The sequence below is a fragment of the Phacochoerus africanus genome, chromosome 4 (assembly GCF_016906955.1).
Source record: "Phacochoerus africanus isolate WHEZ1 chromosome 4, ROS_Pafr_v1, whole genome shotgun sequence".
NCBI classification, from domain to species: domain Eukaryota; kingdom Metazoa; phylum Chordata; class Mammalia; order Artiodactyla; family Suidae; genus Phacochoerus; species Phacochoerus africanus.
This window is the reverse complement of record NC_062547.1, coordinates 10038551-10062976: the sequence shown is the minus strand read 5'-3', so window position 1 is coordinate 10062976 and position 24426 is coordinate 10038551. Positions and strand designations below refer to the sequence as shown.

Sequence of the window (24426 nt, the reverse complement as noted above, 5' to 3'; positions counted from 1 at the left end):
CCAAGCTCTTTCACACACTTTCTCTCGTAGTGTGTACGAGAGTTGGCTCAGACCTGGTGTGGCTGTGGCTGTGGTGTAGGCCAGCAGCTGTAGCTCTGATTCTACCCCTAGCGTGAGAACTTCCTTATGCCGTGGGCGGGTTAAAAAAGATCAATCAATCAATCAACAGATAAAAATCTATCCTTAACTATCTGCCAGGTGTTGAATCCACATTCTAATTAAATCTTCCAACAGCCCTAGGAGGCCGGTCCAGCTACGACCCTTGGTGAAGATGAGAAAATGCAGGTAAGTATCTTATCAAAGGTGACAGATCAGGCTTGAACCATACTCGTCACTGCTGTGGTTTTTCTTGGCCCTAACATAATAGTATCCAATTCATGGTGTGGTTTGGGGGACTTCTATGAGAAAAAGTGTGTAGAAGAGCTTGGCACAGCTTTGGCCCTAGGCGCACAACGTAAACATTAATTTACCGAGAGGCTTAAGAGCAGAATCTGGACCCACCCATGTTTGAATCTCAACTCGGCTATTTTTTTTTTTTTTTAGCTATTTCTTGGGCCGCTTCCGCGGAATATGGAGGTTCCCAGGCTAGGGGTCTAATCGGACCTCTAGCTGCCGGCCTATGCCAGGGCCACAGCAACGCGGGATCCGAGCCGCGTCTGCAACCTACACCACAGCTCACGGCAACGCCAGATACTTAAGCCACTGAGCAAGGGCAGGGACCGAACCCTAGTCGGATTCGTTAACCACTGCGCCACGACGGGAACTCCTCAACTCGGCTATTTTCTGATCGTAAGCTCTCCGGCCAATCACATCACTTTCCTTGTCTAAACTTCATTTTCCCCATGTGCAAAGAGGGATAATAATAGCTACCTGAAAGAGCTACTCGGAAGCTTGGAGATAAAAGATGTAAAGTGTCGGGTGAGAAGTGGGTACTCAATAAATGGCCGTGATTGTTCGGGATTATCTCTTTTTTTTTTCTTTTTTTCTTTTTTTTTTTTGCCTTTTCTAGGGCCGCTCCCACGGCTTATGGAGATTCCCAGACTAGGGGTCTAATCGGAGCCATAGCCACCGACCTACACCAGAGCCACAGCAACGTGGGATCCGAGCTGTGTCTGCAACCTACACCACTTAACCCACTGAGCAAGGCCAGGGATCAAACCCGCAACTTCATAGTTCCTAGTCGGATTCGTTGACCACTGCGCCACGACAGGAACTCCGGGATTATCTCTTATTCCATGTCCCTCAGACGGTCTTGCCCCCTGGCCCTGGTGAGGCTCGCCACATCCGGGGCTGGAGCCATGGGGGCAGGACCTTGCCTGGGCAGCGTCTGGCCTCTCCTCCTGGCCAGGTCAGCCCCTCAGTGGGCCCTGGCCCTAGCAGGGCTTCCGAGGTGGGGACGCTGTTGCTAGGCACCCGTTGCTAGGCGATGCTCTGTTTCTCCTGGCCTGGCCACCTCCCCAAGGGCTCAGGCTTCTCTGGAGCAGCTCCTGCCTCCTTGCAGCCTCTGGCCCGAGCTCAGAGCCCCTGCGGAGGGCAGGTGAGGGTGGGGCCAGCTGCGGTTGGGCCCCCCGGAGAGGCGAGCCAGCTGCTAGTGAGAGGCGGGCAAGGCTGAGGGAGCACAGCGGGGGACAAGGAGCCTGGGGCTGGGAGTGAGCTTCCAAGCTGGGGGGAACCAAGAATTCTCAGGGTGGGAGGTTGTCTGGCCCTTCAGTCCCCAGAAGAGGTCGCATGGGGGTTAAGCCCAGGGTCTGAGGAGTCAGATACCCTGGGTCTGAATCCTGGCTCTGTCACCTCTTATGAGCGTGTCCTTCACCTCTTGGAACCTGTTTCCCAGCTGTAAAATGGGGGACGGGTGATGACAAGGTGTGGGGAAGGTGAGGTGAGACGCAGGGTGCATGAGGTACACGTGGACCATGACTAGTTCTTCACTTTGGGGTGTGGGTTTAGGTGGAGGGGGACAGACGTGGGGGAAGGGCCACCGAGTGGGCTTCTGCCACCTCCTCTGTGTTCTTGCAGCCCACGCCTGGGGCAGGCAGGGACCTTGGGCTGCCCGACCTACAGGGCTCCCTGTGCTTCCTTCCTAGGCCCCCTGGGGCCCTGCCCCACAGCATCATGATGGGGAAACTCCCCCTTGGGGTTGTCTCCCCGTATGTGAAGATGAGTTCGGGGGGCTGCGCAGACCCCCTGAAATTCTACGCCACCAGCTACTGCACAGCCTATGGTGAGGGCACCTCTGTGTGGGATCCACCCTCGGGACACGGGGCAGGAGTGGGGGTGCCCTCCTAGACTCCTGGAGGGGGAGTGTTGGCCCCCTGCCTGGAAAGCCCTGGCCACTGCTCTCCTACTCTGCTGACTCTCAGTCCTGTCTGCCCGCTTCCCCTCTGGCAGGTCGAGAGGATTTCAGGCCCCGTGTGGGCAGTCACGAAGGCACAGGCTACAAATCAAATTACCGGCCCGTGGTCTCATACCAACCCAGTCTCGATGCCCTGGACAACCCAGCCATGGGGTACGGTCTGTCCGACTCCTGCTCATCCCCTGCCCTCCGGGGCCTGAGCCCTCAGGGCCATCGGACTTCATCAGACCCACTCCAGGCTCCAGGAATGGGGTCTGAGGCCCGGGGGAACTCAGGTTGTGGGGCTCAGCCTAGCGCCCAAAGGCAAGCAGACTCCTGAGGCAGCTGTGGGAGATTTGAGGGAGGTGGGAAGTTTCTGGAAATAAGCCTTGCAGCCTCCAGAGGACAAAGACAGGTAGCCCTGGGGGTAATAGCACCTGCTTCTGTCCCACCTCCAGGGACCAAGTCCGCAACAATTTCCAGACTGTGACCAGTCAGAGTTATCGCCCCCTGGAAGTGCCTGATGGTAAATATCCACTGTCCTGGAACGTGCACCAGACCAACTCTGGCTACTCCCGGGAGAAGCCTAGCACGGTGGCCCCCACCAAGGAGGTCAGTACTGGGCCAGGGCCAGCAGAGAAGGGAAACTCTGGCTGGGGTGGGGAGGAAGGGCTGGCGAGAGGGTGGGGCTGCACTGCCAAGAGTTGGTCAAGGCTGAGATGACTGGGCATGGAGGAGCCAGAGCGAGGGCTGGGATCCACTCATCTTTACACCTTTGTCACCTCCCCCTCCACTTCCACCCCCACCTGTCACCACCATCAGCTCTCTTACCCCCACCTCCAGCCCAGCTCCCTCCCCATCCTAACCCCAACCCCATCCCCACAATCGCCACCATCCCACCCACATCTCCAAGCCCACCTCACCATCGTCACTGCCATTGTCACCTGCCCTTTTGTCATCACATCCCCCTCTTCTTCATTTCTGTTGTCGTATGACCATCATCCTTATCATCACACCACCAGAACGGATGCTGTCTTTCATTCATTCATCCAACCAATATGTTCGAGACACCTCTTCTATATTTGAAAGTGCTAACGGCAGGGGCAGGGAGTGAAGCAGAAGTGAAAGGTTTGCACCTGCAAGTCAGGCGCGTCAGGAGAGAACTTGCTGTGGAGACATTAGACAGAAACGTGAGGGAGGTCTGTGTTCCTCCGGATGCATCTGTGTGAAGGAAGCGCATTCCAGGCAGGGCAGAAGCCAGTGCAAAGGCCCTGAGGCTGGAGCATCGAATGGAGGAGGGACAGCAGGAGCAAGGAGGCAGGTGGCTAGAGTGAAGCAAGAAGCAGAGGTCCTTGGGGGCCCCTGTGAGGACCTGGGATCCTCCCTGGTGTATGATGGGAAGACTGCAGAGCTCTGAGCAGAGGAGGGACATGGTCTGGCTTCATTGTAAAGGGACCCCTCAGGCTGCTGTGCAGATACGCTACAGGGTCAAGGGCAGAATCAGAGTCAGGAAGTGACTGCCGTCCCCTCACCTGGAGGGTAATTGACTGCTCCCTCTTCCCAGGTCAGGAAGGTCCATTTTGACACCCAGGACTATGGGCCCCAGGCCATCACTGGGCTGGAGCCCAAGGATGTGCCCCTGCTCAACCAGCAGCAGAACAAGGGCTCGCTGGAGTGGGAAAACTTCCGGCACGTGAGTGGGCGGCCCCGACGGGGGCCTGGGGCTGGGCAGAGGGACCAGACCCACCTCCTCCTCCTCCTAACTCTAGACAGGTTCTGTGCTGGCTCACCTGAGAAGCCCAAAGGTGGGCCCCGGGCAGCAAAAGACAAAAACCTGGGGAGAGCAACAGATTTGATATTTGGTATTTCCAAGACAGCATCAAAGCGGTCCTTCGGGGCTTCCTTACACGCATCTGAGGATTTAATGCCCTAGCTCCCTTCTCTCTACAGCGCACCGAGGCGCCCTGAGCCGCACGTGGTGCACTGCGGAGTGAGCACCCAACTCCTTCCATCAGCCTCTCTCCCCTCTTTGGGCCCCTCCTGGTCTGGGTCCCAGGGACTCTGGGCCCTGTTGTTCAGTGTGGGATGTGACTTATTCATTTATATTTATTTATTTATTCTTTTTAGGGCCGCTCTCGCGGCATATGGAAGTTCCCAGGCCAGGGGTCAAATCGGCTGTAGCTGCTGGCCCATCCCACAGGCACAGCAATGGCAGATCCAAGCTGTGTCTGCGACCTACACTGCAGCTCATGGCAACACCAGATCCTTAACCCACTGGACGAGGCCAGGGACTGAACCTGTGTCCTCATGGATACTAGTCAGTTTTATTTCCTCTGTGCCACAGTGGGGACTCCCTTTTTATTTTATTTAAAAAAAAAAAATCTGGGAGTTCCTGTCGTGGCGCAGTGGTTAACGAATCCGACTAGGAACGATGAGGTTGCGGGTTCAGTCCATGGGTTAAGGATCTGGCGTTGCCGTGAGCTGTGGTGTAGGTTGCAGACGCGGCTCGGATCCCGCGTTGCTGTGGCTCTGGTGTAGGCCGGCGGCTACAGCTCCAATTCGACCCCTAGCCTGGGAACCTCCATATGCCGCGAGAGCGGCCCAAAGAAATAGCAAAAAGGCCAAAAAAAAAAAAAATCTTATTAGAGGTGATTTACAATGTTCTGCCAATTTCTGCTGTACAGCAAAGTGACCCAGTCATACGTATATATATATGAATGTGACTTAGTTTTCATTGACACAGGGGCACTGTGCGCTCTCAGTGGAATTTCTTTTCCTTTCTTTTCTTTTTTTTTTTTTTTTGTCTTTTCTAGGGCCGCTCCTGCAGCATATGGAGGTTCCCAGCCTAGGGGTCCAATCAGAGCTGTAGCCAACGGCCTACACCAGAGCCACAGCAACGTAGGATCTGAGCCATGTCTGTGACCTACACCACAGCTCACAGCAACACCAGATCCTTAACCCACTGAGTGAGGCCATGGATCAAACCCACGTCCTCATGGATGCTGGTTGGGTTCATTAACCACCGAGCCAGGACAGGAACTCTTCTCTGTGGAATTTATTTCTTTATTTCTTTATTATTTTTATTTTTATTTTTTGTCTTTTCTAGGGCCGCTCCTGCAGCATATGGAGGTTCCCAGGCTAGGGGTCCTATCAGAGCTGCATCTGCCTGCCTACGCCAGAGGCATAGCAACGCGGGATCCGAGCCGCGTCTGCAACCTACACCACAGGTCACGGCAACGCTGGATCCTTAACCCACTGAGCAAGGCTAGGGACCGAACCCGCAACCTCGTGGTTTCTAGTCGGATTTGTTAACCACTGCACCACAACGGGAACTCCATCTCTCTGTGGAATTTCTGATCTACCTGATCAGAGAGAGATCTGTGTGCGGGGCTCGGGGGCTTTGGGGCGATGTTGCCTGGCCATCCGATCTCAGAACATACCATATGGGTCTGCTCAGAGCACAGATGCCCCAAGGGCCAGCGCCGCCCCCACCGCCTTCTGACCCTGGTCTACCTGGCGCATCCCATTGCTCCACTGTCTGTGTTGCAGGGCCCTCGCTTCATGACTTCCGAGTATAATTCCAAGTATCTCAAGGAGCCTTCAAACCAGCCAGGTAGGCAGGCGCAGGTCACACAAAGCTCAGGCCTCTTTCCACTATGCCTCCCTACCCCCAGCCCCGGCAAGAGACCTCAGGGCCCCAGAGCTGGCCCAGGACGAAAAGGCACCAGCGGATGAAAGGACATACAGGCAGCTTGGAGAAACGTCTTCCTTGGGCTGACTTCTGTGCTTTAGGCTGCCGATCCCCAAAGGACAACCTGCTGGCTTAGGAGGGCTGCCCGAGCCTGCCGGCCCCTGACGGCCCCTGCCCTGCCTTCTGCTCACCTGTCTTGCTTTCTGCCCTGGTCTCTGGGCTCCTCCTGGTGCCCAGGGTGCTGGTGGCTCAGACCTCCAGATCCTTGGTGCTGGCTCCCTCCCCACCTACTTGGGACATTGAGCTGCTGGTGGCCGCGTGGGTGGGGCCAGCTGGTCTTCCACCAGCACAGGGGGTGTCTTTTGCAGATCTCTTGCAGAAGAAATCGATCGGGGCCAGGGAGGAGACTGGTTTCACGGAAGAGTCCAACAAGAACCCCATCGTCTTCCAGCCGCCTTCTCAGGCCCTTCCTGGGGACCCAGTAAGTCAGGCTGGGCCGCACTAGAACCTCAAGATGATTGCAGCCCTCCAGTCTGGGGATTTCTAGCTTAAAAAAAATACATGTTTGAGCTGCAGAAAACTTTGTTCAAACCCAAGATGAAAGCTTGGGTGAAAACCACCCCTTTGCTCCAACTTGCCCATTTTAGGGATGAGAAGGCTGAGGTCCAAAGTGGAAAAGCAGCATAGCCAAGGTCACTCAGCGTTCCAACAGGGACCCTGGCCTGCTGGAGCCCAGTCAGCATATTGCCCTCCCCTCCCTTCTTCCCAAACTCTCCCCTTTCCTCGGTTGGTCCAATTACCCGCATTTGTGCTGAGCCCTCCTCTGCGCTCAGACAAAGGAGCAGCTGCCTCTGTGGGCCTGATGCCCCTCTGTGGCCTCTTTCCAGGTCCTCCTCCCCAGCCGGAGTGTCACCAAATCGGACTTTACCCCCGTGACCCACCCTCACGTAAGCTGAGCCAGAGTTGCCGGGGTGGGAGGGCGGGCTGCCTGTCGCACAGGCTGAGGTCCTCCTGTGGGGCATCAGGAGGGTGCTAGAAAGCCAGGGGCAGCCGTGCTCTGGTGCCAGGGGCTTCCCTGTTGCTTTAGGGGGGTGAGTTCCTGCCTGTGATGGCCAGAGGCTCTGAGCGGGAGACGGGCTTCAGCCGAGGGAATGAGAGGACTCTGAACCCCAGAGTGAGTGGCCTGGGGGCTCCCTCCGAGAGGGGGAGAGACAGGGAGGTTTCTTGGACCTGGTGGCACTTGATCTGGGCATTGCAGGATGGGAAGATTCAATCAGGATATTTGGTGACGTGGAAGAAAGACCCCTGGGTGGAGGGAGCAAGGCTTAGGGGCTGAAAAGTGATGGGGGGTTCAAAACAGTGACTTGGGTCCCTGTTGGGCTGGAGGGGGAGGCCGTTCTGGGGCTGCACGTGCCTCTGCCTGCCCTCTTTCCATCCTGCTGCCTCACCCTGGCCACCTGGCCACCTCCTTTGTGGCTCTGTCCCTTGCAGGTGCCCCCACCCAGTGGCCCAGAACCCAGCAGCATGAGCCACCGACAGTTCCAGCCCCCGAAGCGGGTGCAACAGACAAACGTGGCCCTGCTTGGCCGGGAGACTGTGGGGAACAAGGTACGGCCTGAGGTTCCCAGCAACACCCCCCACCACCAAATCCCCACCCCCTCCTGACCTGACAAGACCCCTCTCTATCCCTCTCGTCCAGGAGCCCACAGGGTTCAGCCTGAACAACCCCAGCTACGTCCGGAGCCCCTATGACCCTGACCTGGATAATCGCTACCTGACCACCTACAGCCAAGGGTGAGTCCCCCTTCCCTACCCACGTCTGGGGCTCTGAAGCTGGTACCCATTTTACAGACAGGGAGACTGAGATTGGGACAACAATGAGCTCACAGTAACGAGCGAAGAGGATCAACACTAGATTAACGTGGGTCCCCAGAAGCAGACCCTGAGCCAGGGAGTTGGGTGCGAGCCCTTTACTGAGGGTGTCAGGGTATCAGGGAGCGGGGAAGTGGGATGGCGAAGGGATGGCAGCCAATGAGAGCGTGTTATTAAACCAGCTATCCCAAGGGGAGACTCTAGAAAACAGTGCAAAATACCCAACTCAGAATGATCCCAGGAGTTCTGCTGTGGCTCAGTGGGTTAATGATCTGACTTGTCGCTGGAGGCACCAATTTGGTCCCCCGGGCTGGCGCAAGAGGTTAAGAATCATGTTGAAGTTCCCATTGCGGCTCCGCGGTAATGAATCCAACAAGTATTCACAAGGCTGTGGGTTCGACCCCTGGCCTCGCTCAGTGGGTTAAGGATCTGGCGTTGCCGTGAGCTGTGGTATAAGTTGTAGATACAGCTTGGCTCCTGCGTTGCTGTGGCTGTGGTGTAGGCCAGCAGCGGTAGCTCCTATTAGACCCCTAGCCTAGGAACTTCCATATGCTGCACCTGCAGCCTTAAAAAGACACACACCCCCCGAAAAAGAATCCAGTATTGTTGCAGCTATGGCGTAGGTCACAGCTGCAGCTCAGATTCCATCTCAGGCCTGGGAACTTCCGTATGCTATGGGTTTGGCAAGGAAAAAAAAAAAGATCCCAGCCAAAGAGCCAGAGAGCTGTGGGATTCATACCGCATTATCCATCAGTCCTTGGTTAAGGACTGTCCCCAAGGGCAATATGAAAACCCAGGTACCTACTTGCTCAGGCAAAGCAGGCCCCAACCACCTGGAAGGGCAGCTTCCTGGAGATGCAGTACAGGGAGGAATAAGGGGGCATAGCGGGGTCTAGGTGGAGCAATAGGGCGTCTAAGACACTGTATCCAGTCCGTGGCAGATGGGTTCCATGTGCCCTCAGAAGGGAAGCTCTGTCTTGTGAGTGCTTGGCAAGGAGTGAGTGTCCAGGGCATCAGGGAGGGCTTCCAGGAGGAAGTGGCCCTAGAGCCACAGGGGAGGCCACCCGGGCCAGGACTGAGTGAGGAGGACATTGCAGGAGTTGGATAAAGGGGGTGTAATTTCTAGGCAAAAGCACTCCCACCTCATGGCATCTGTTATCAGCGCGTAAGCACATGTCATCCGTGTCCACACTGCCCACCAAGCTCCTCCACCTCCCAGGGTGCTCTCCCCACCCCTCTGATCCTTGGAGACCCTGAAGCTCAGAGGGGAGCAGTGGTGCCTGAGCCTCACGGCAGATCCTTGACGCATGCGGCTGCTCCAGTTCCCACATGGGGGAGGGGAGGGGCAGAGCCTCCCTCCGGGACACTGGGGGACAACTGTGTCCGTGCCCCTCCTTAGGCACATGCCCTACTCTTATGGCCCTGGCAGACCCTCAGGCCCACACACATCTCTGCCGGGTCCTTCCCACCCACCTGTCTGGTGTCCCCAGCTCAGGCCAGGCGTCAGGCACACTGTTCCTTCTGGTGTGCCCAGAGCCCCAGGGGTTGAGATCACTGGTTTTCTCTTGTACCTACCTGCACCTCCTCTTTGTAAGCTCATGGGCTGGGCCCACATCTTACTCATTTTGGCACCTTCAGAACCTGGCCCAGCACTCCGTGAAAACTGGCAAAACAGAAGAAAATTTGAATGCCTAGAGAGAAATGTATGAGGCAGGATGCGGGTTCGACCCCTGGCCTCGCTTAGTGCCCGCCCCCATCCTCTCCCAGCCCCTTAGATGTTCACAGGCCAGAGGGGGAGGCAGCTCTTGAAAGTCCCTACACTCCAAAGCACTGTCTCAGCATCAGGAGCAGCACAGAAGTTCCCATTGTGGCTCAGCAGGTTAAAGAACCCAACTGGTATCCATGAGGATGCGGCTTTGATCCCTGCCCTCGCTCAGTGGGTTAAGGATCTGGCGTGGCCTCAGGGTGCAGCATTGGTCGCAGATGCAGCTTGGATCTGGCATTGCTGGGGCTGTGGTGTTGACTGGTAGCTGCAGCTCTGATTCGACCCCTAGCCTGGTACTTCCATATGCTGCAGGTGTGACCCCCCCCAAAAAATAAGCATCAGGGGTGATGCAAAGTTGGGGTGTCCAGCTCAGGGCAGAGCTAGGGCAGGTGTCCAGGGTAAGCTTGAGTGGACAGGGCCTTTGGGAGGGCCTGGCAGAGGGAACAGCGTGGGCAAAGGCAAGGAGGCTGGAAGATCTGGGCCGTTTGTGCTCCGCTGGAGCCAAGATTCCTGCTGGAGAAAGACAGACGGGCTGCCTTGGTGTACAGAGGCCAGCTCACCCCCCAAACTCTCCCTGTGCCACAGATACTTCGAGAACATCCCCAAGGGTCTAGATCGAGAAGGCTGGACTCGAGGTGGCATCCAGCCCCAGAAGCCCGGCAGCCGTGCCCTCAACCAGCCGGTCACCTGCACAGAAGCTGTGCCCAGCCCCACAGAGAGCCTGCGGCGCTTGAACCCCCATGTGGGCAGGTAACACGCCCCCCCACTCAGTCCTTTGCTGCATCCAGTCCTTTTCCCAGCCCCTCTTTCCTCCTGCTGTCCCTCTGAGAGGCCGTTTTTCTTTCAGACACCCCTCCCTCTGCATAGCTGCTCCCCGTGCGCCCCCCCCATTGCTCCCACCTGCTCCCTGCCAGGCTGTTGGCGGTGGGGTATTGGGGGGACAAAGCTGAATGACTGTGGTTCTGCCTCACTCTGATTCTTTTCTGCTCCATTCAATTCCTCCAAAATTATATTTATACCAACAATGGCCCAGAGTTGGCAGGCAAAGGCTATTTGTGGCTTGGCGGAGCGCTGGCCCCGCGGGCAGGGGCAGGCAGAAGAGAAGGTTCCCGGCTCGCTGCTCCCACCCCTCCCTCACCCGCACCCCCCTCCTACCTGTAGATCCCTGATCTCGGCCGATCCCCTCTACCGAGCCTCACCTCACAGCAGCCACGGCAGCCGCTTCACTGCACCCAACTGAGCCTGAGACCTGGGTAAGGGACGGGGGACCCCAGCCCACAGCTGCTCCCATGCAGAGGTGACCATTACAGGACAGCCCCATATCCAAAGCCCTGGGTCTGGCCAGCCCTGCCCCGGGGACTCCAGGCCCCCAGTGTCAGGAGTGGGAGATGAGGGTGTCTCAGGGCAGGGGTGTGGGGGGTTGATGCACAGATCACGGAGCCCCTCAGGCCTCATCTCTGTTCCCACAGGTTTGCCGACCCCAGAGGACAGGAGCCGGTGACTGTCCCTATTCCCACATAACCCCGGGGGCCTCCCAGGTTACTTTCCTAATGAAATAAAGAGCAGTGAGGCCGAGCAGTGTGTCAGCAGCATCAGAGGCAGCTGGAAGTGAGGGGTGAGGGTGGGGCGGGGGTGCAGGGCTGGATCCGGCCAGGTCTGGAGTCAGGGAGGCCTGGCTGGATTCACCATTATGCTGCAGATAAGGCACTTTGCTCTCAAACTCAGTTTCCGGAGTTTGCATCATGGCGCAGTGGAAACAAATCCACCCAGGAACCATGAGGTTGCGGGTTCGACCCCCCAGCCTCAATCATTGGGTTAAGGATCTGGCGTTGCTGTGAGCTGTGGTGTAGGTCGAAGACGCAGCTCAGATCTGGTGTTGCTGTGGCTGTGGTGTAGGCCAGCAGCTACAGCTCCGATTTGACCCCTAGCCTGGGAACCTCCATATGCCGCAAGTACGGCCCTAAAAAGACAAAAGACAAAAAAAAAAAAAAAGACTCAGTTTCCTCTCTTGTGAAGGGGTCTCCTACAGCCTGTCGTCGGTAAAGTGCAGAAAGGAGGAGGCCCCAGGGAAGGACAGGCGGGCCAGAGTAGGGAGGCAGAGGTGGGCAGGTGGTAGGTCTATAAAATGGGGCAGGAGATCATGGCAGGATATCTGGGTGCTTCTGGGTCCCGTATTGGATCGTTTAAAGGAGAGGGAAGGGAGTTCGTGGCTCAGTGGTAACGAACCCGACTAGGATCCATGAGAACATGGGTTCGATCCCTGGTCCCTCTCAATGGGTTAAGGATCTAGCATTGCCATGAGCTTGTGGTATAGGTCGCAGATGCGGCTCGGATCTGGCGTTGCTGTGGTGTAGGCCAAGAGCTGCAGCTCCGATAGCACCACTAGCTTGGGAACTGCTATATGCTACAGGTGCCGCCCTAAAATAAATAAATAAATAAACAAACCGAGAGGCGGAGTTCCCTTCTTGGTACAGCAGAAACAAATCTGAATAGGAACGATGAGGTTGTGGGTTTGATCCCTGGCCTCGCTCAGTGGGTTAAAGGATCCGGCGTTGCTGTGAGCTGTGGTGTAGGTCACAGAAGTGGCTCAGATCTGGAGTTGCTGTGGCTCTGGTGAAGGCTAGCAGCTATAGCTCCGATTCGATCCCTAGCCTGGGAACCTCCATATGCCTCGGGTATGGCCCTAAAAAGAAAAAGAAAAGAAAAGAAAAGAAAAAAGAAAAAACTGAGAGGAGAGGTTAGCCGGGGAGGAAGAGTTGCAGAGATCTTAGTCCAGAGAAGGATGAAGGAGGATCCACGATGGATGGATCCCGGGACAGTGACACTGTCGGGGGTTGGGGGGGGGATTGGTCCCAAAAGCTGGGGCCTCAGTGCACCCTCTAGGGGACAGCACAGCACACATGAGCACAGGACCTAAAGAGCAAAAATCTCATGGGAAGAAAAAAGCCTCCCTTTCTCCGAGTCGTGTAGCCTAGGACCAGGGCCTTCAGCCTGTAAGGCAGAATCTGGGCTGCCTCTCAGAGCCCTCTGTCACCTCCACCAGGGCCAGTGCTCTTGTGCAGTGAGCAACTATACAACCGTACACCTGCTAGCCCCAGTCCCTTATTTTATAAATGAGGAACCTGGACCCAGAGAGGGTGCATGAGCTGCTCAAAGGACAGAAAGGTAGCAGCAGCCCCAGGCTGGGGATGGCCCTGCACCTTGCAGCCCAGCCCAACCTGCAGAGGAACAGACTCAGCAGTCCAGCCACTGGTGTCCCTTCCTCCCACCTCCACCCCTGCCCCTTAGTGGAAGCCTGTGGAACAGCTCTGCCTGCCCCGGGGCCTGGCTGTACCCAGCAGTCTTGAGCAGCAGGTTGGGGGCTGTCCACGGCCTGGCAGGGGCTGCATGTGGGGTGTGGGCGGCTCCAGCTGGCCCCAGCATTGGAGGAGGGACGAGGGGACATCATGCAGTATTTCAACTGCAGACCCAGCAGATTCAGGACCCAGACTACGGGTGGAGCTTGCTGGTCCACGGCCCCCAGCCAGCCTTAGGGGTAAGTTACCAAATCAGAGACTTGCCCGCAGGGGCTGTGCTGCAACAGTGGTCTGGCCCTAGTGAGGTGGGGGAGAGCATAACGGGAGTCAGCCAGCCCCAGCCACAGTCTCACACACACAGAAGCACACGCAAACAGGGAGTTCCTGTTGTGGTGCAGCGGAAACGAATCCAACTTGTATCCAGGAGGATGTGGGTTCGATCCCTGGTCTTGATCACTGGCTTGGGGATCCAGTGTTGCCGTGAGCTGTGGTGTAGGTCACAGATTGATCAAAAACAAAAACAAAAAAACCACACACGGACCCCTGAAGACACACAGAAACATATCCAGACAGAGAAATACCAGCAGACAAGCATGCATAGACTCACTAACACAACCGCACATAGAAACATATGGAAACACAAAACACATACATAGACAAACAAGTGAAGATGTCCACATAAACACCCAAGATGCTTGTACACGCAGACACACACACACACACACACACACACACACAGGCAGACCTACAGACACACCACGGACCTGGACACACAGACACACAAAACCAGATGTACAGAGACTTTCGGGACAGGTGCGCGCACACACGCGCACACACGATCGTGCACCCCCCCACCCCACCCCGTTTCACCTCTCCATGTCCTTCCCCACCAGTGTCCTGTTACAGCTCGCGTTTCTTGCTCACTCTACCTCTGCTGGCTCAACAGGAGATACGGTGTCGTGTCGGTGTCGGGGAAACCGGAGGTGGATCGCACCCTCTCTCGGTCACCACCCCCGTCCCGTTTTCCCGCATCCGGTTTCCAAACCACGTGACCTGGAAGCCACCCTTCGAAGTTTTCTGAGCTGGCGCCGTGGACCCTGCCCTGTGCGCCTCTTAGCTCCTACCTCTCTCCCTGCAGTGTCTTGCCGGTCATCCTGGCCTCCCTGTTTGTGTCCCAGGCTCCAGCCCCAGAGGTTGTGTGAGGATGGGGTGGCCCAGGGCTTGGGGTGGCAGGAAGGGGGTCCGAGGGCAGACCTAGGCGGTTCCAGAGCCCCTGGCTGGTGCAGGACTCGGATTTCCCCATCTCTCGAGGTCGTAGACACAGAGGAGGAGCAACTTGCCCGGGTCCCTCAGCCAGTGAGGACTGTGGGTGGGGGGGACCTGCTGATAAGGGTTCGGCTGGGAACCCAGAGTGGCAGTAGCCTGGTGGGGGCGTGTACACACTCCAAGTCATACCCAATCTCCTGACCTTTGCCCTCCCCGCCGACTCACTCAGTGCAGGCCCCTTGGAGGAGGGAACCTTGACTTAAACGGGCAGAGTGGCCAGTTGTAGGCACTGAAGGAGCCAAGGCTGTGGGCCCCACGGGCGGGGCCCGTCCAAGGCTTGATCAGGGGGCAGGGAGCGAGTGAGACTGAGGGACAGGCTTCCCCATGGGGAAACGTCATGGGACTTGATGGCCATGCCAGGGAGCCCTTCTCTGTCCCCCTCCTCCAATATGAGGCTCAAAAAGGGCACAGCCCATGTCTTTTTGCTTCTTTTTTGGCTGGCCCGTGGCATGTGAAGTTCCTGGGTTCAAGGATCAAACTCATGCCACAGCAATGACCTGAGCCACATCAGTGACAACGTTGGATACTTAACCCGCTGAGCCACCAGGAAACTCCATGTCTCTCTTATTCACACTGGCATTCTAAAGCCCAGAGTGGTGCCTGGCACCTTGCAGGTGCTCAGTAAATATTAAATAATGGAGTGAATGAATGAATGAACTCTGCCTGCCAGTAGGGACATCGGCTGTGGGTTCTGACGCCACCTGCCCTGATGCCAGGATGTCAGTTGCCCAGGCTCCCTGCCTCCATGCAGCCGAGTGGCTAAGACCCAGCTGCAGCCCTACCCCCCTGCCTGGATGCTGTCCCCTGTGTTTCGTCCAGCCTGTGTCCTTCCAGGCTGCCCCTTCTCTCTCTGCATGCGCCCCGTTGTTCTCCCCTCTGGCCCAGCCTCTGACACCACAGGCTTCCCAGCAGTGGCCTGAGGGCCCCACATGCCAACTTGGACTCCCCAGCGGGTCCCGAGACCATGGCAATCAGTGTCCATCAATCCTCTCTGTGTCACGAGGGCCGGAGAAGTGGACACATCCGGCCCTGCGGCTACTTGTGGTTACTGAAACTCTCTGGGAGGGACTGGCCTTTGTCACTCTCCTCCGTGCTGGCAAGGGAGGGTGGGGGCTGGCAGTATGGCTTCATTTTTAGGACCCTTCTGAAGCTTGAGCTTTCAGCCTGTCCCAGCCAGCATCAGCTCAGCACCCTTTCCTGGCCCAGGGCCTGGTCTGTTTGCAGAGAGTAGCTGTCCTGCCCTGAGCTCTGCAGTCAGACTGGCTGGGTCCAAATCTCAGCTCTCCCTACCTGGAGGATGCCTCCTGCCTCCATCCGACCATCTGAATCACAGCCAATAGCACTGCCCACCCTGTGGGCTAATGAGATGACGCATGTCAAGTGCTTGGCATGCAAAGAGCTGTATGGATGCTGCACTGATGCTGGAGCAGAGGATACAGGAGTCCCAGATAGGAGTGGGGACTTCAAATGGTCCCAGGGTCAGGCCTTTGTTTCCTCCTGCTTGGCTCTAGACCAGCCCCTGGCAATTCCTCCCTGGGAGCAGGTTTCTGGTCTGGGAGAGTTGGGGTGGGTGAGCCACCTGCACAGTCTCACCTGAAGGCCTAGGCTGCCCCTCTAGGGGGGCTCTGTTTCTGAGGTCAATTCTGCCAGGACCTCCTGGAATCTGCCTGCCTCCCCGCTCACCTGTAACCAGGCTTCAGGTGTTCAGACAAGGTCTCTCTTTCTGGCGGTTCTTCTGGAAGGTCTCTCCTTCTAACAGTTGCCTATTGAATCTGCTACAAAAAGCTTCCTGCCTGCCCCCCACCCCCACCCCCCGGATATTCTAGAAACAGTTCTGAGAGCTACAATAATGATGATTAACCTTTATTAAGCCCCCACAGCCTGCTGGGTGCTGGAATATTCATCTTTGCAGCAAGAACACAGAGAGGCCTCCCTCTGGGGGAAGTTTGGGGACACAGGTGGGTGCTGCGCTGCCGGCACTGGTGTGGGGGTGTGGAGCCCGGGGGCTGCTGGGAAGGCAGGATGGGGACAGACGCTGGGTGCCACGCCTTTGGGGCCCTACTTGTGACGCACGTGGATGCGTGTGAGGCTGGTGCCTGACATGGCACCATGACCGCTGATTTGATAAGCACCATCTGGCCCGGGTCACATGGTGACCGGCCGAGCCACCAGTTCACAGGCTTGATGGCTGGCCAGCTGGGAAAAGGCATCTGCCCGTGGGAACTGGAGGCCCGGGTCGGGGGTGGGGAGGCTGCAGGACAGTGGGTCTGCTGCACGAGGACAGATGGAAGGCCGGAAAGTCAGACTCCAATCCCCACTTTCCTCTCTCACCATCTGGAGGGTCACCCATTCCCACGGAAAGTTTCCCTGAACCGCAAATATTTTAGAGGGATCCGACCCAGGACACCCCCACATAGGGCCTCTGTTCAAGGTCAGAGGCAGGCCTGTTGGGGTCTGCCAGGCCTGCTGATCCTCCTTGCTTCTCGAGATGCTGCTGCAGACAGAGTTTGCCAAGAAAGTTCTGAGTCATAAAACTTCACCCCTGGAAGGACCTTGGTGAAAACCAGGTCAGCCTGAGCCAGCAGCTCCTAAAGCCTCGGCTTAGTGAGCAAGAGCTTGAGTCTCTGCTGGAAGTACAAGGCCTTGCCCTTCACATTGCTGGGCTGGGAAGATCTCAAGTGGGGGCCTGGAAGCTCCCCAAAGAGCCAGGCATCACATTTGTGACCAGTGAAAAGCATGGGGATTTGTTTTCATTTGCTGAAAAAGTGTGTGTGTGTGTGTGTGTGTGTGTGTGTGTGTGTGTGAGGTCCCCAGGTCTAGAGACAGGCCAGAAAGGCATCTACGAGAGGCACCTCCGAGAGAGATTGGGCGAGATCCTGAAAAAGCTGTGCTCAGGAAAGACTTGAGGAGGCTCTGGGCCCAGCAGCAAGGTGTGGTCCCTACATCCCTCTGGGAGGACAGCCTTGTAGCAGGTCCATGTTCTCCTGGTGGGCTCTGGCGCCAGTGGCAGGATGCTGGCATGAAAAACACAGGCAAACTTATTCCTGAGCATCTACAAGGCATCTGACAGTGTGGGGCCTCCTGGCTATGATGGGGCCGTGGGGACATGGGGCTGTGGTCCTGCCACTGTGATCACATGACTCTGTTAGTGCTCTGACCACGTGGGGTAGCAGTCAGAGCTTTCGCAAGCAACAGAAAGCAACTTCAGCTCATTGAAGCAGAAAAGGAATTTATCAAAAGGATTTCGGACCTCACAGCATCTTCAGGTGGATCTGAGAACAAAGCTTAGCGGCTACCCGGCTAAGAGCCATGACTGAAATTGTCCCAGGGACCTATGGCTATGGAGTGTGCATGCGACCCCCCCACCGTGGGCCACTGGATACTGCTCCTCCTGCCGCCACTGCCTCCACCTGTCCCCAGGAGGGATTCTACACACTCCCCTCTGCTCTGCATCTCTCATTTCCAAAATCTGGGATGGGTGTTTCTGTTGGGTAGCTCCCAGGTCACCATCTAGCTTGTAAGGGAAGCTGGGAGTTCTATTTTGTAAAGCAGTTGGGATTCTCCAATCTAGGAGGATGCTGGGAAGCCCAAAGAAGTCAAATGTCCTTCACATGTGGGTTACCATTAGGAAGGGAACATCCTATGATAGACCATAATGGAAAAGGTTGGGGGTTTTTTTGTTTTTTTTTTTTAGGGCTGCACATGTAGCACATGGATGTTCCCAGGCTAGGGGTTGAATCTGAGCTGCAGCTGCTGGCCTACACCACAGTGACAATCACTGCAATGCCACACATTGTCCGAGCCGCATCTGTGACCTATACCACAGCTCAAGGCAACGCTGGACCCTTAACCCACTTATGAGGCCGGGGATCGAACCAGCATCCTTATGCATACTAGCCAGGTTTGTAACCCACTGAGCCACAATGGGAACTCCCTGGAAAATAATATTTCAAAAAAGAACGTAGGAGTTCCCATTGTGTGTTAAGAACCTGGAGTTCCCATCGTGACGCAGTGATTAACGAATCTGACTAGGAACCATGAAGTTGCGAGTTCGATCCCTGGCCTTGCTCAGTGGATTAAGGATCCGGCACTGCCGTGAGCTGTGGTGTAGGTTGCAGGCGTGGCTCGGATCCCGAGTTGCTGTGGCTCTGGTGTGGGCCTGTGGCTGCAGCTCCAATTCGACCCCTAGCCTGGGAGCCTCAACATGCCACGGGAGCAGCCCTAGAAAAGGCAAAAAGACAAAAAAAAAAAAAAAAGAACCTGACATAGTCTCCCTGAGGATGCGGGTTCGATCCCTGGGCTTGTTCAGTGAGGTAAGGATCCAGCATTGCCCAAAATTGCAGTGTAGGTTGAAGGTGTGGCTCCGATCTGGTGGTGTTGTGGCTCTTCTTAGGCCAGCAGCTGCAGCTCCTATTCAACCCCTGATTTGGGAACTTCCTTATGCCATATGTATGGCCATAAAAAGCAAAAGAAAGAAAGGGAGGAAGGGAGGAGGAAAAAGAATATATATGTATAGGAGTTTGTGTCCTGGCTCAGTGGTTAGCGAATCCGACTAGGAACCAGGAGGTTAAGGGATCGATCCCTGGCCTCGCTCAGTGAGTTGAGGATCCTGCATTGCTGTGGTGTAGCCTGGCAGCTGCCAACTCCGATTAGACCCCTAGCCTGGGAACTTCCATATGCCTTGAGTGTGGCCCGAAAAAGCAAAAAAAAAAAAAAAGGAATATATATGTATAACTGAATCACTTTGCTCTACAGTAGAAATTAACATAGCTTTGTAGATCAACTACAATAAAAACAAAACAAAACCAAAAAACTCCTAGGGAGTTCCCATTGTGGTGCAGGGGAAACAAATCTGACTAGGAACCATGAGGTTGCAGGTTTGATCCCTGGCCTCGCTCTTCCTACCTCTCTCTCACACACAGACACTCTTTCTCTCTCTGATTCGCTCTCCTTCACTCTCTCACTAATCATGCTGTCTCTGTGGTGTAGCGGGCGGACGCAGCTTCTGATCTGGCGCTGCTGTGGCTGTGATGTAGGCCAGCAGCTGTAGCTCTGATTCGACCCCTAGCCTGGGCACCTCCATATGCCGCAGGTATGATCCTAAAAAACAAACAACAACAAAAAACAAACCAACCCCCCCCCAAAATTTAAAAACCAAAAAAGGGGGGGAGGGAATAAGCATTCGTGGGGCACCTCCCGTGAGCTAGGTGCCTTCCTCACCTGGCAGGGATGCTGCTGGCCCTTAAGGCCCTTTGGGAGACATGGAAGAAGACTCCCTCTGCTGCCCTAACAGTGGACCAATCTATGAGGTTTTCCTGATGCAGGCGGGGCCCCTAGGATGTGGCTCCAGCGGGCGAAGCATCACCTCTCAGCCGCGCACACAGGTGTGGGTTTCGCAGGCACATACTCGAGAGCTAAGACGTGCTCCTTGGTGTCTCTGTAACTGAACTTAGACATCCATCACTTGGTTACCAGTCCTAGTCTGTCCTCTTTGATTGATTGATTGATTGATTGTCTTCTAAGGGCCATACCTGTGGCATGTGGAAGCTCCCAGGCTAGCGGTTGAATCCAAGCTAGAGCTGCCAGCTTACACCACAGCCACAGCAACACCAGATCAGAGCCATGCCTGCAGCCTACACCACAGCTTGTGGCAATGCCAGATCCTTAACCCATTGTCCACTGTACAAATCCACCATCTGGATGCTCCCCCTCATGACACAGGGTGTATAGAGGATTCCTGGGAGGGGCCAGCTCACCTCCGTTTCTGCTTTACTGAGGCTTCTCCATACAGCCAGCGGGGGTTTGTGGGAAGATTGGTGCATCTTCAGGACACACCTGTTAAGGTAAGTGGGGACACCTTTGCAGGTCAGCAGCCACTTCGAGGAAAGCTGCCCCTTCTCTTCTACCTGCTGATTGAGGCTTTTTCTCCATTTGGGTGGGCTCTTGGCATCCGTGAGTACGCACGCATCCCCACTCCAGGGCTTACGTTGTCAGCTTCCAGCTCTCCAAGTTCAAAGCCCAGCTTCTCTACTTACAAACACTATTTCCCTCTTAAAGCTTGCTCTGTGTTTCAAAGGCTCTTTTGCAACTCAAAGCCAAGGATTTGACTCTTTGTTCTGAATTTCCTTTGGAGAGTGGAATATAGGAAGCCAATTTAGCATCTGAATGGAGGGGAAGCAATATAAGGAAATTGCCTACGGAGGGGCATCCATTAATATCTCGAAATGATAATGCCCAGCTCCCTGTTATCTTAAGGAGGCTATAATCCTTTGGGGAGAAGAAGATTGCAACCATTCCTGGGCTGGGACAAGGGTGAGGAGAGGGAGGCAATTTCCTGGCACAAAATTTAAAGTGCCCCCAAACCAAAGAATGCAGATAAATAATAGTTTAATGCAATAATTTAAAAAACTCGGAAGTTCCTAGGAGGCATAGGGAGTTAAGGATCAGCATTGTCACTGCTACAGCTTGGGTTGCTGCTGTGGCGCAAGTTCGATCCCTGCCTGGGAACTTCTGCATGCCTCAGGTGTGGCCAAAATGATTTTTAAAAAATCATAATGGAGTTCCCCTCGTGACTCAGTGGTAACAAACCTGACTAGTATCCATGAGGATGCGAGTTCGACCCCTGGCCCAGCTCAGTGGGTTAAAGATCTGGCTTTGTTGGGAGCTGTGGTGTAGGTCGCAGTCATGGCTCAGATCCCATGTTGCTGTGGCTGTGACATAGGCCAGCAGCTGTAGCTCTGATTCAACCCCTAGCCTGGGAACTTCCATATGCTGCCGGTGTGGCCCTAAAAAAAATCATAATAGTTTTAAAAATCAAAATTAATGCACAAAAACTCATGATGAACAAAATATCAAAATTTAAAAGAAAGACAGGATTTGTACCACTGAGTTTTTCTTTTGCCACAGGCTCCAATATGGCTCATCCCATCACACGGCACTGGTACAATCCTGCTTCCTTTATTGCTTTAAACTATTTTTTTTTTGCCTTAAACTATTATTTTTCTTGATAACTGAGTTTGGGGGGCACCCCCTTATTCACTTCACCCTAGCTGCCCCCCACCCCCCTCGTCCACTGCTGTTCGGACTCTTTCTCCAAATGTGAGATTCAGACAGGGTGAGCAGCTCAAGTGAAACAGATGGTCCCAGGGAATCTGTGGGAGAAACACTTCCTGTTCATTTATTCAGCACAACCTGTTCCTTGAGTAGGTACAATGCAGCGGGCACCGGGCACAGGGCTGAGTGCTAAGGAACAGCAGTGAACCAGGTCTCTGCCCTCATGGAGCTTCTATCTGAGTACAGAGGAAACAGACTTCAAATAATTCACAGGTAATTATTTAGTGATAATTGCAATAAGTACTTTGAAGGAGAAATGTGGGAGTTTAAGACCCCTTTAACATGGGGGCCTTGATGTGCTCTTGAGGATCTGGAAGTATTCTATGAGAGAGAGAGGTTTCAGCTGAAATCTTTTTTTTTTTTTTGTCTTTTTGCCATTTCTTGGGCCGCTCGCGTGGCATATGGAGGTTCCCAGGCTAGGGGTCGAATCAGGGCTGTAGCCACCGGCCTGCGCCAGAGCCACAGCAACGCGGGGTCCGAGCCGTGTCTGCAACCTACACTGCAGCTCACAGCAATGCTGGATCATTAACCCACTGAGCAAGGCCAGGGATTGAACCCGCAACCTTGTGGTTCTTAGTTGGATTTGTTAACCACTGCGCCATGACGGGAACTCCTGAAATCTTAATCATAAGCAATGTGAGCCAAGTAGAATGGGAAGAAGAGGGACCAATGCATGCAAAGCTCCTGGGGTGGAAAGAAGTGGGTGCAGTTGAAAAACTGAGAGGAAGTGTTAGATCAGGTCAGTTCTGTAACAAGCAGTCCTTAAGTCTAAATGGCTCAACAGGAGTTCCTGTTGAGGTGCAGCGGAGACGAATCCAACTTTGTGGAAACCAATCCACGTTCATGAGGATGTGGGTTTGATACCTGGCCTTGCTCAGTGGGTTAAAGATCTGATCCGGCATTTCAGTGAGCTGTGGTATAGGTCGCAGTCATGGCTCGGATCCCATGTTGTTGTGACTGTGGTGTAGGCCCCTCCAATTCGACCCCTGGGTATTTCCATATGCCACAAGTTCAGCCCTGAAAAGCAAATAAAATAAAATAAATAAATAGCTCAACATATTAAAAATGTATTTCTCATTTGCTTCGCAGTCTAGTATGCTGTGGTCTCTGCACGTGCGTGGAAAAAGAACTTTCCCACATTCAAAGCAAGGTGTAGACAAGTTTATTGACGCAAGAGCCTGTTAACACAAGGAGAGCAGATCCTGGGCCCATGGTTGGTTGGTTGGTTTTGGTTTGTTTTAGTTTGTTTTTGTCTTTTTAGGGCAGTACCCCCAGCATATGGAGGTTCCCAGGCTAGGGGTTGAATCAGAGCTACAGCTGCCAGCCTACACCACAGCCACAGCAATGCAGACTCCGAGCCATGTCTGCGACCTACACCACAGCTCACACCTACACCACAGCTGACGCAACACCAAATCCTTAACCCACTGATCAAGGCTAGGAGTCGAACCTGCGTCCTTATGGATTTGCTAACCACTGAGCTGTGATGGGGACTCTGGGTGTGTCTGTGTTTATAGCCCAGAGACAAAGGAGTAGGAGGAGAGGTCTTGTCATTCACCTGTTGACCTGCTGATAGGTTGGGGAAGAATGGGCTCTTCTGATACAATTCCTGGCTGGTTGGGAAGGATGGGGTCTTAGTGTACACTTGCTGGTTGGTTGGGGGTATATATTGCCCCTGAAGGGGTGGGGTAATAAAGAGTGGGCCACATACCTTTCCTAGTAGGGGGCAGGAAGGAGTAGGCCAGGTTGCTGGGGTGGGGAGGTCCTTAGGGACATTCTAACAATTACAGGGCAACAGGTGGGACAATAAGGGTCTGGTAATTCTTATCTCAGCTGGGAGGCTTTTTGTGTTTTAGCTCCTTGGAGAGGCCTTGAAATCCCACATCATGTGGGTCAGATAGCTCGTCTCCAAGTGGTGACTCAGGGATCCAGTTTCTTTCTGCCTTTAACACTGCAGGAAATAAAAGAGAGTGGAAAACGTGCAGGGATGTGGCATCTATGTCTTCTGCCCACATCCATTGCCCAATGCTCATCCCAGGGTCCCACCCCATCAGCCTGAGTGCTCAGGAAGAAGAAAGGGAAAATAAAAGCAGCCCTTGCCACAGGGAGGGGGACAGGGCAGGGACGTCCTTGGCGGCCATGATTGGGACCTGGGTCTGTGGTCTTGGAGCAGAACATTGGTCACAGGTCTATAACACAGTAGGAACATATAGGCAGAACTTCCCAATGGTGGCTCAGCAGGTTAAGAACCTGGCTGGTATCCATGAGGGTGCAGGTTCAATCCTTGACCTCGCTCAGTGGGTTAAGGATCTGGTGCTGCCATGAGCTGTGGTGTAGTTTGAAGATACTGCTTAGATCTGGCATTGCTGTGGCTATGGTGTAGGCCGGCAGCTGCCTCTCCAATTCAACCCCTAGACTGGGAAGGTCCCTATGCACCTGGCCATTAAAAAAACCAAAAACCAAAACCTCCTCCCCCAGACCCCAAAACGTATGGACAGCTGCGAGCCATGACCACTGTGGCTTCTTCCAAAAGGAAGGAGCCAGGATGCTCAGAAGCCACTTTGGAACGTGGAAGCCCATCAGAACTCATCAGGAGGGTCAGGTTCCCTTTCAGGGCATGGAGGCGGGGTCCTGGGCATCAAGTCAGCCTCGCTCCTTTGGCCTTGTTCCTTCAGCTCCGGTGTCCTCAGGAGGGATGAGGGGGTTTGGGGAGGACTGAATGGAAAATGACACCCTCAGCTTTCAAAGGACCAGGAAGGTCACTGACAGAGCTCAGGTTTCAGAGGAATGTGAACCCCAGGGTGTATCTAGGCTCCAGTTTCTAGAGAGTCTGGGGAGCATATGTGCAGAGGCCGAGCTAACCTTGTCAGCTTGATTGTCCAGCGAAGGGCTCTGGACCCGTGGGGACCCAGAGACTGCCTGGAATTTGTGCAAGGGCAAACCCTGAGCCCAGATCACAGGGACCTCTTTGCTCTGCCCTCTTGAGCCCGGGGTCCCCAGGTTTGCCCTGTGGGTCCTAGGACACCTCCAG

General features: G+C 54.8%; 1 protein-coding gene across 3 annotated transcripts; it reads left to right on the top strand.

The window, feature by feature from the left end:
- Positions 1-217: 217 nt before the first annotated feature.
- On the top strand, positions 218-11235 carry PPP1R32 (protein phosphatase 1 regulatory subunit 32). Of its 3 annotated transcripts, none has more exons than XM_047775572.1 (14): positions 219-285; positions 2085-2221; positions 2389-2506; positions 2791-2944; positions 3897-4025; positions 5882-5945; positions 6392-6504; positions 6911-6970; positions 7111-7197; positions 7515-7631; positions 7723-7817; positions 10246-10410; positions 10822-10913; positions 11130-11235. In XM_047775572.1, the coding sequence occupies exons 1-13, from the start codon at positions 272-274 to the stop codon at positions 10898-10900; spliced, it is 1332 nt and encodes a 443-aa protein (XP_047631528.1). In that variant the 5' UTR covers positions 219-271; the 3' UTR covers positions 10901-10913; positions 11130-11235. The 3 variants fall into 3 exon arrangements, with proteins under 3 accessions (XP_047631530.1, XP_047631528.1, XP_047631529.1); XM_047775573.1 differs by lacking the exon at positions 219-285 and adding an exon at positions 1459-1537; XM_047775574.1 differs by lacking the exon at positions 7111-7197 and having other exon boundaries at positions 218-285.
- The last annotated feature ends 13191 nt before the right edge of the window (positions 11236-24426 follow it).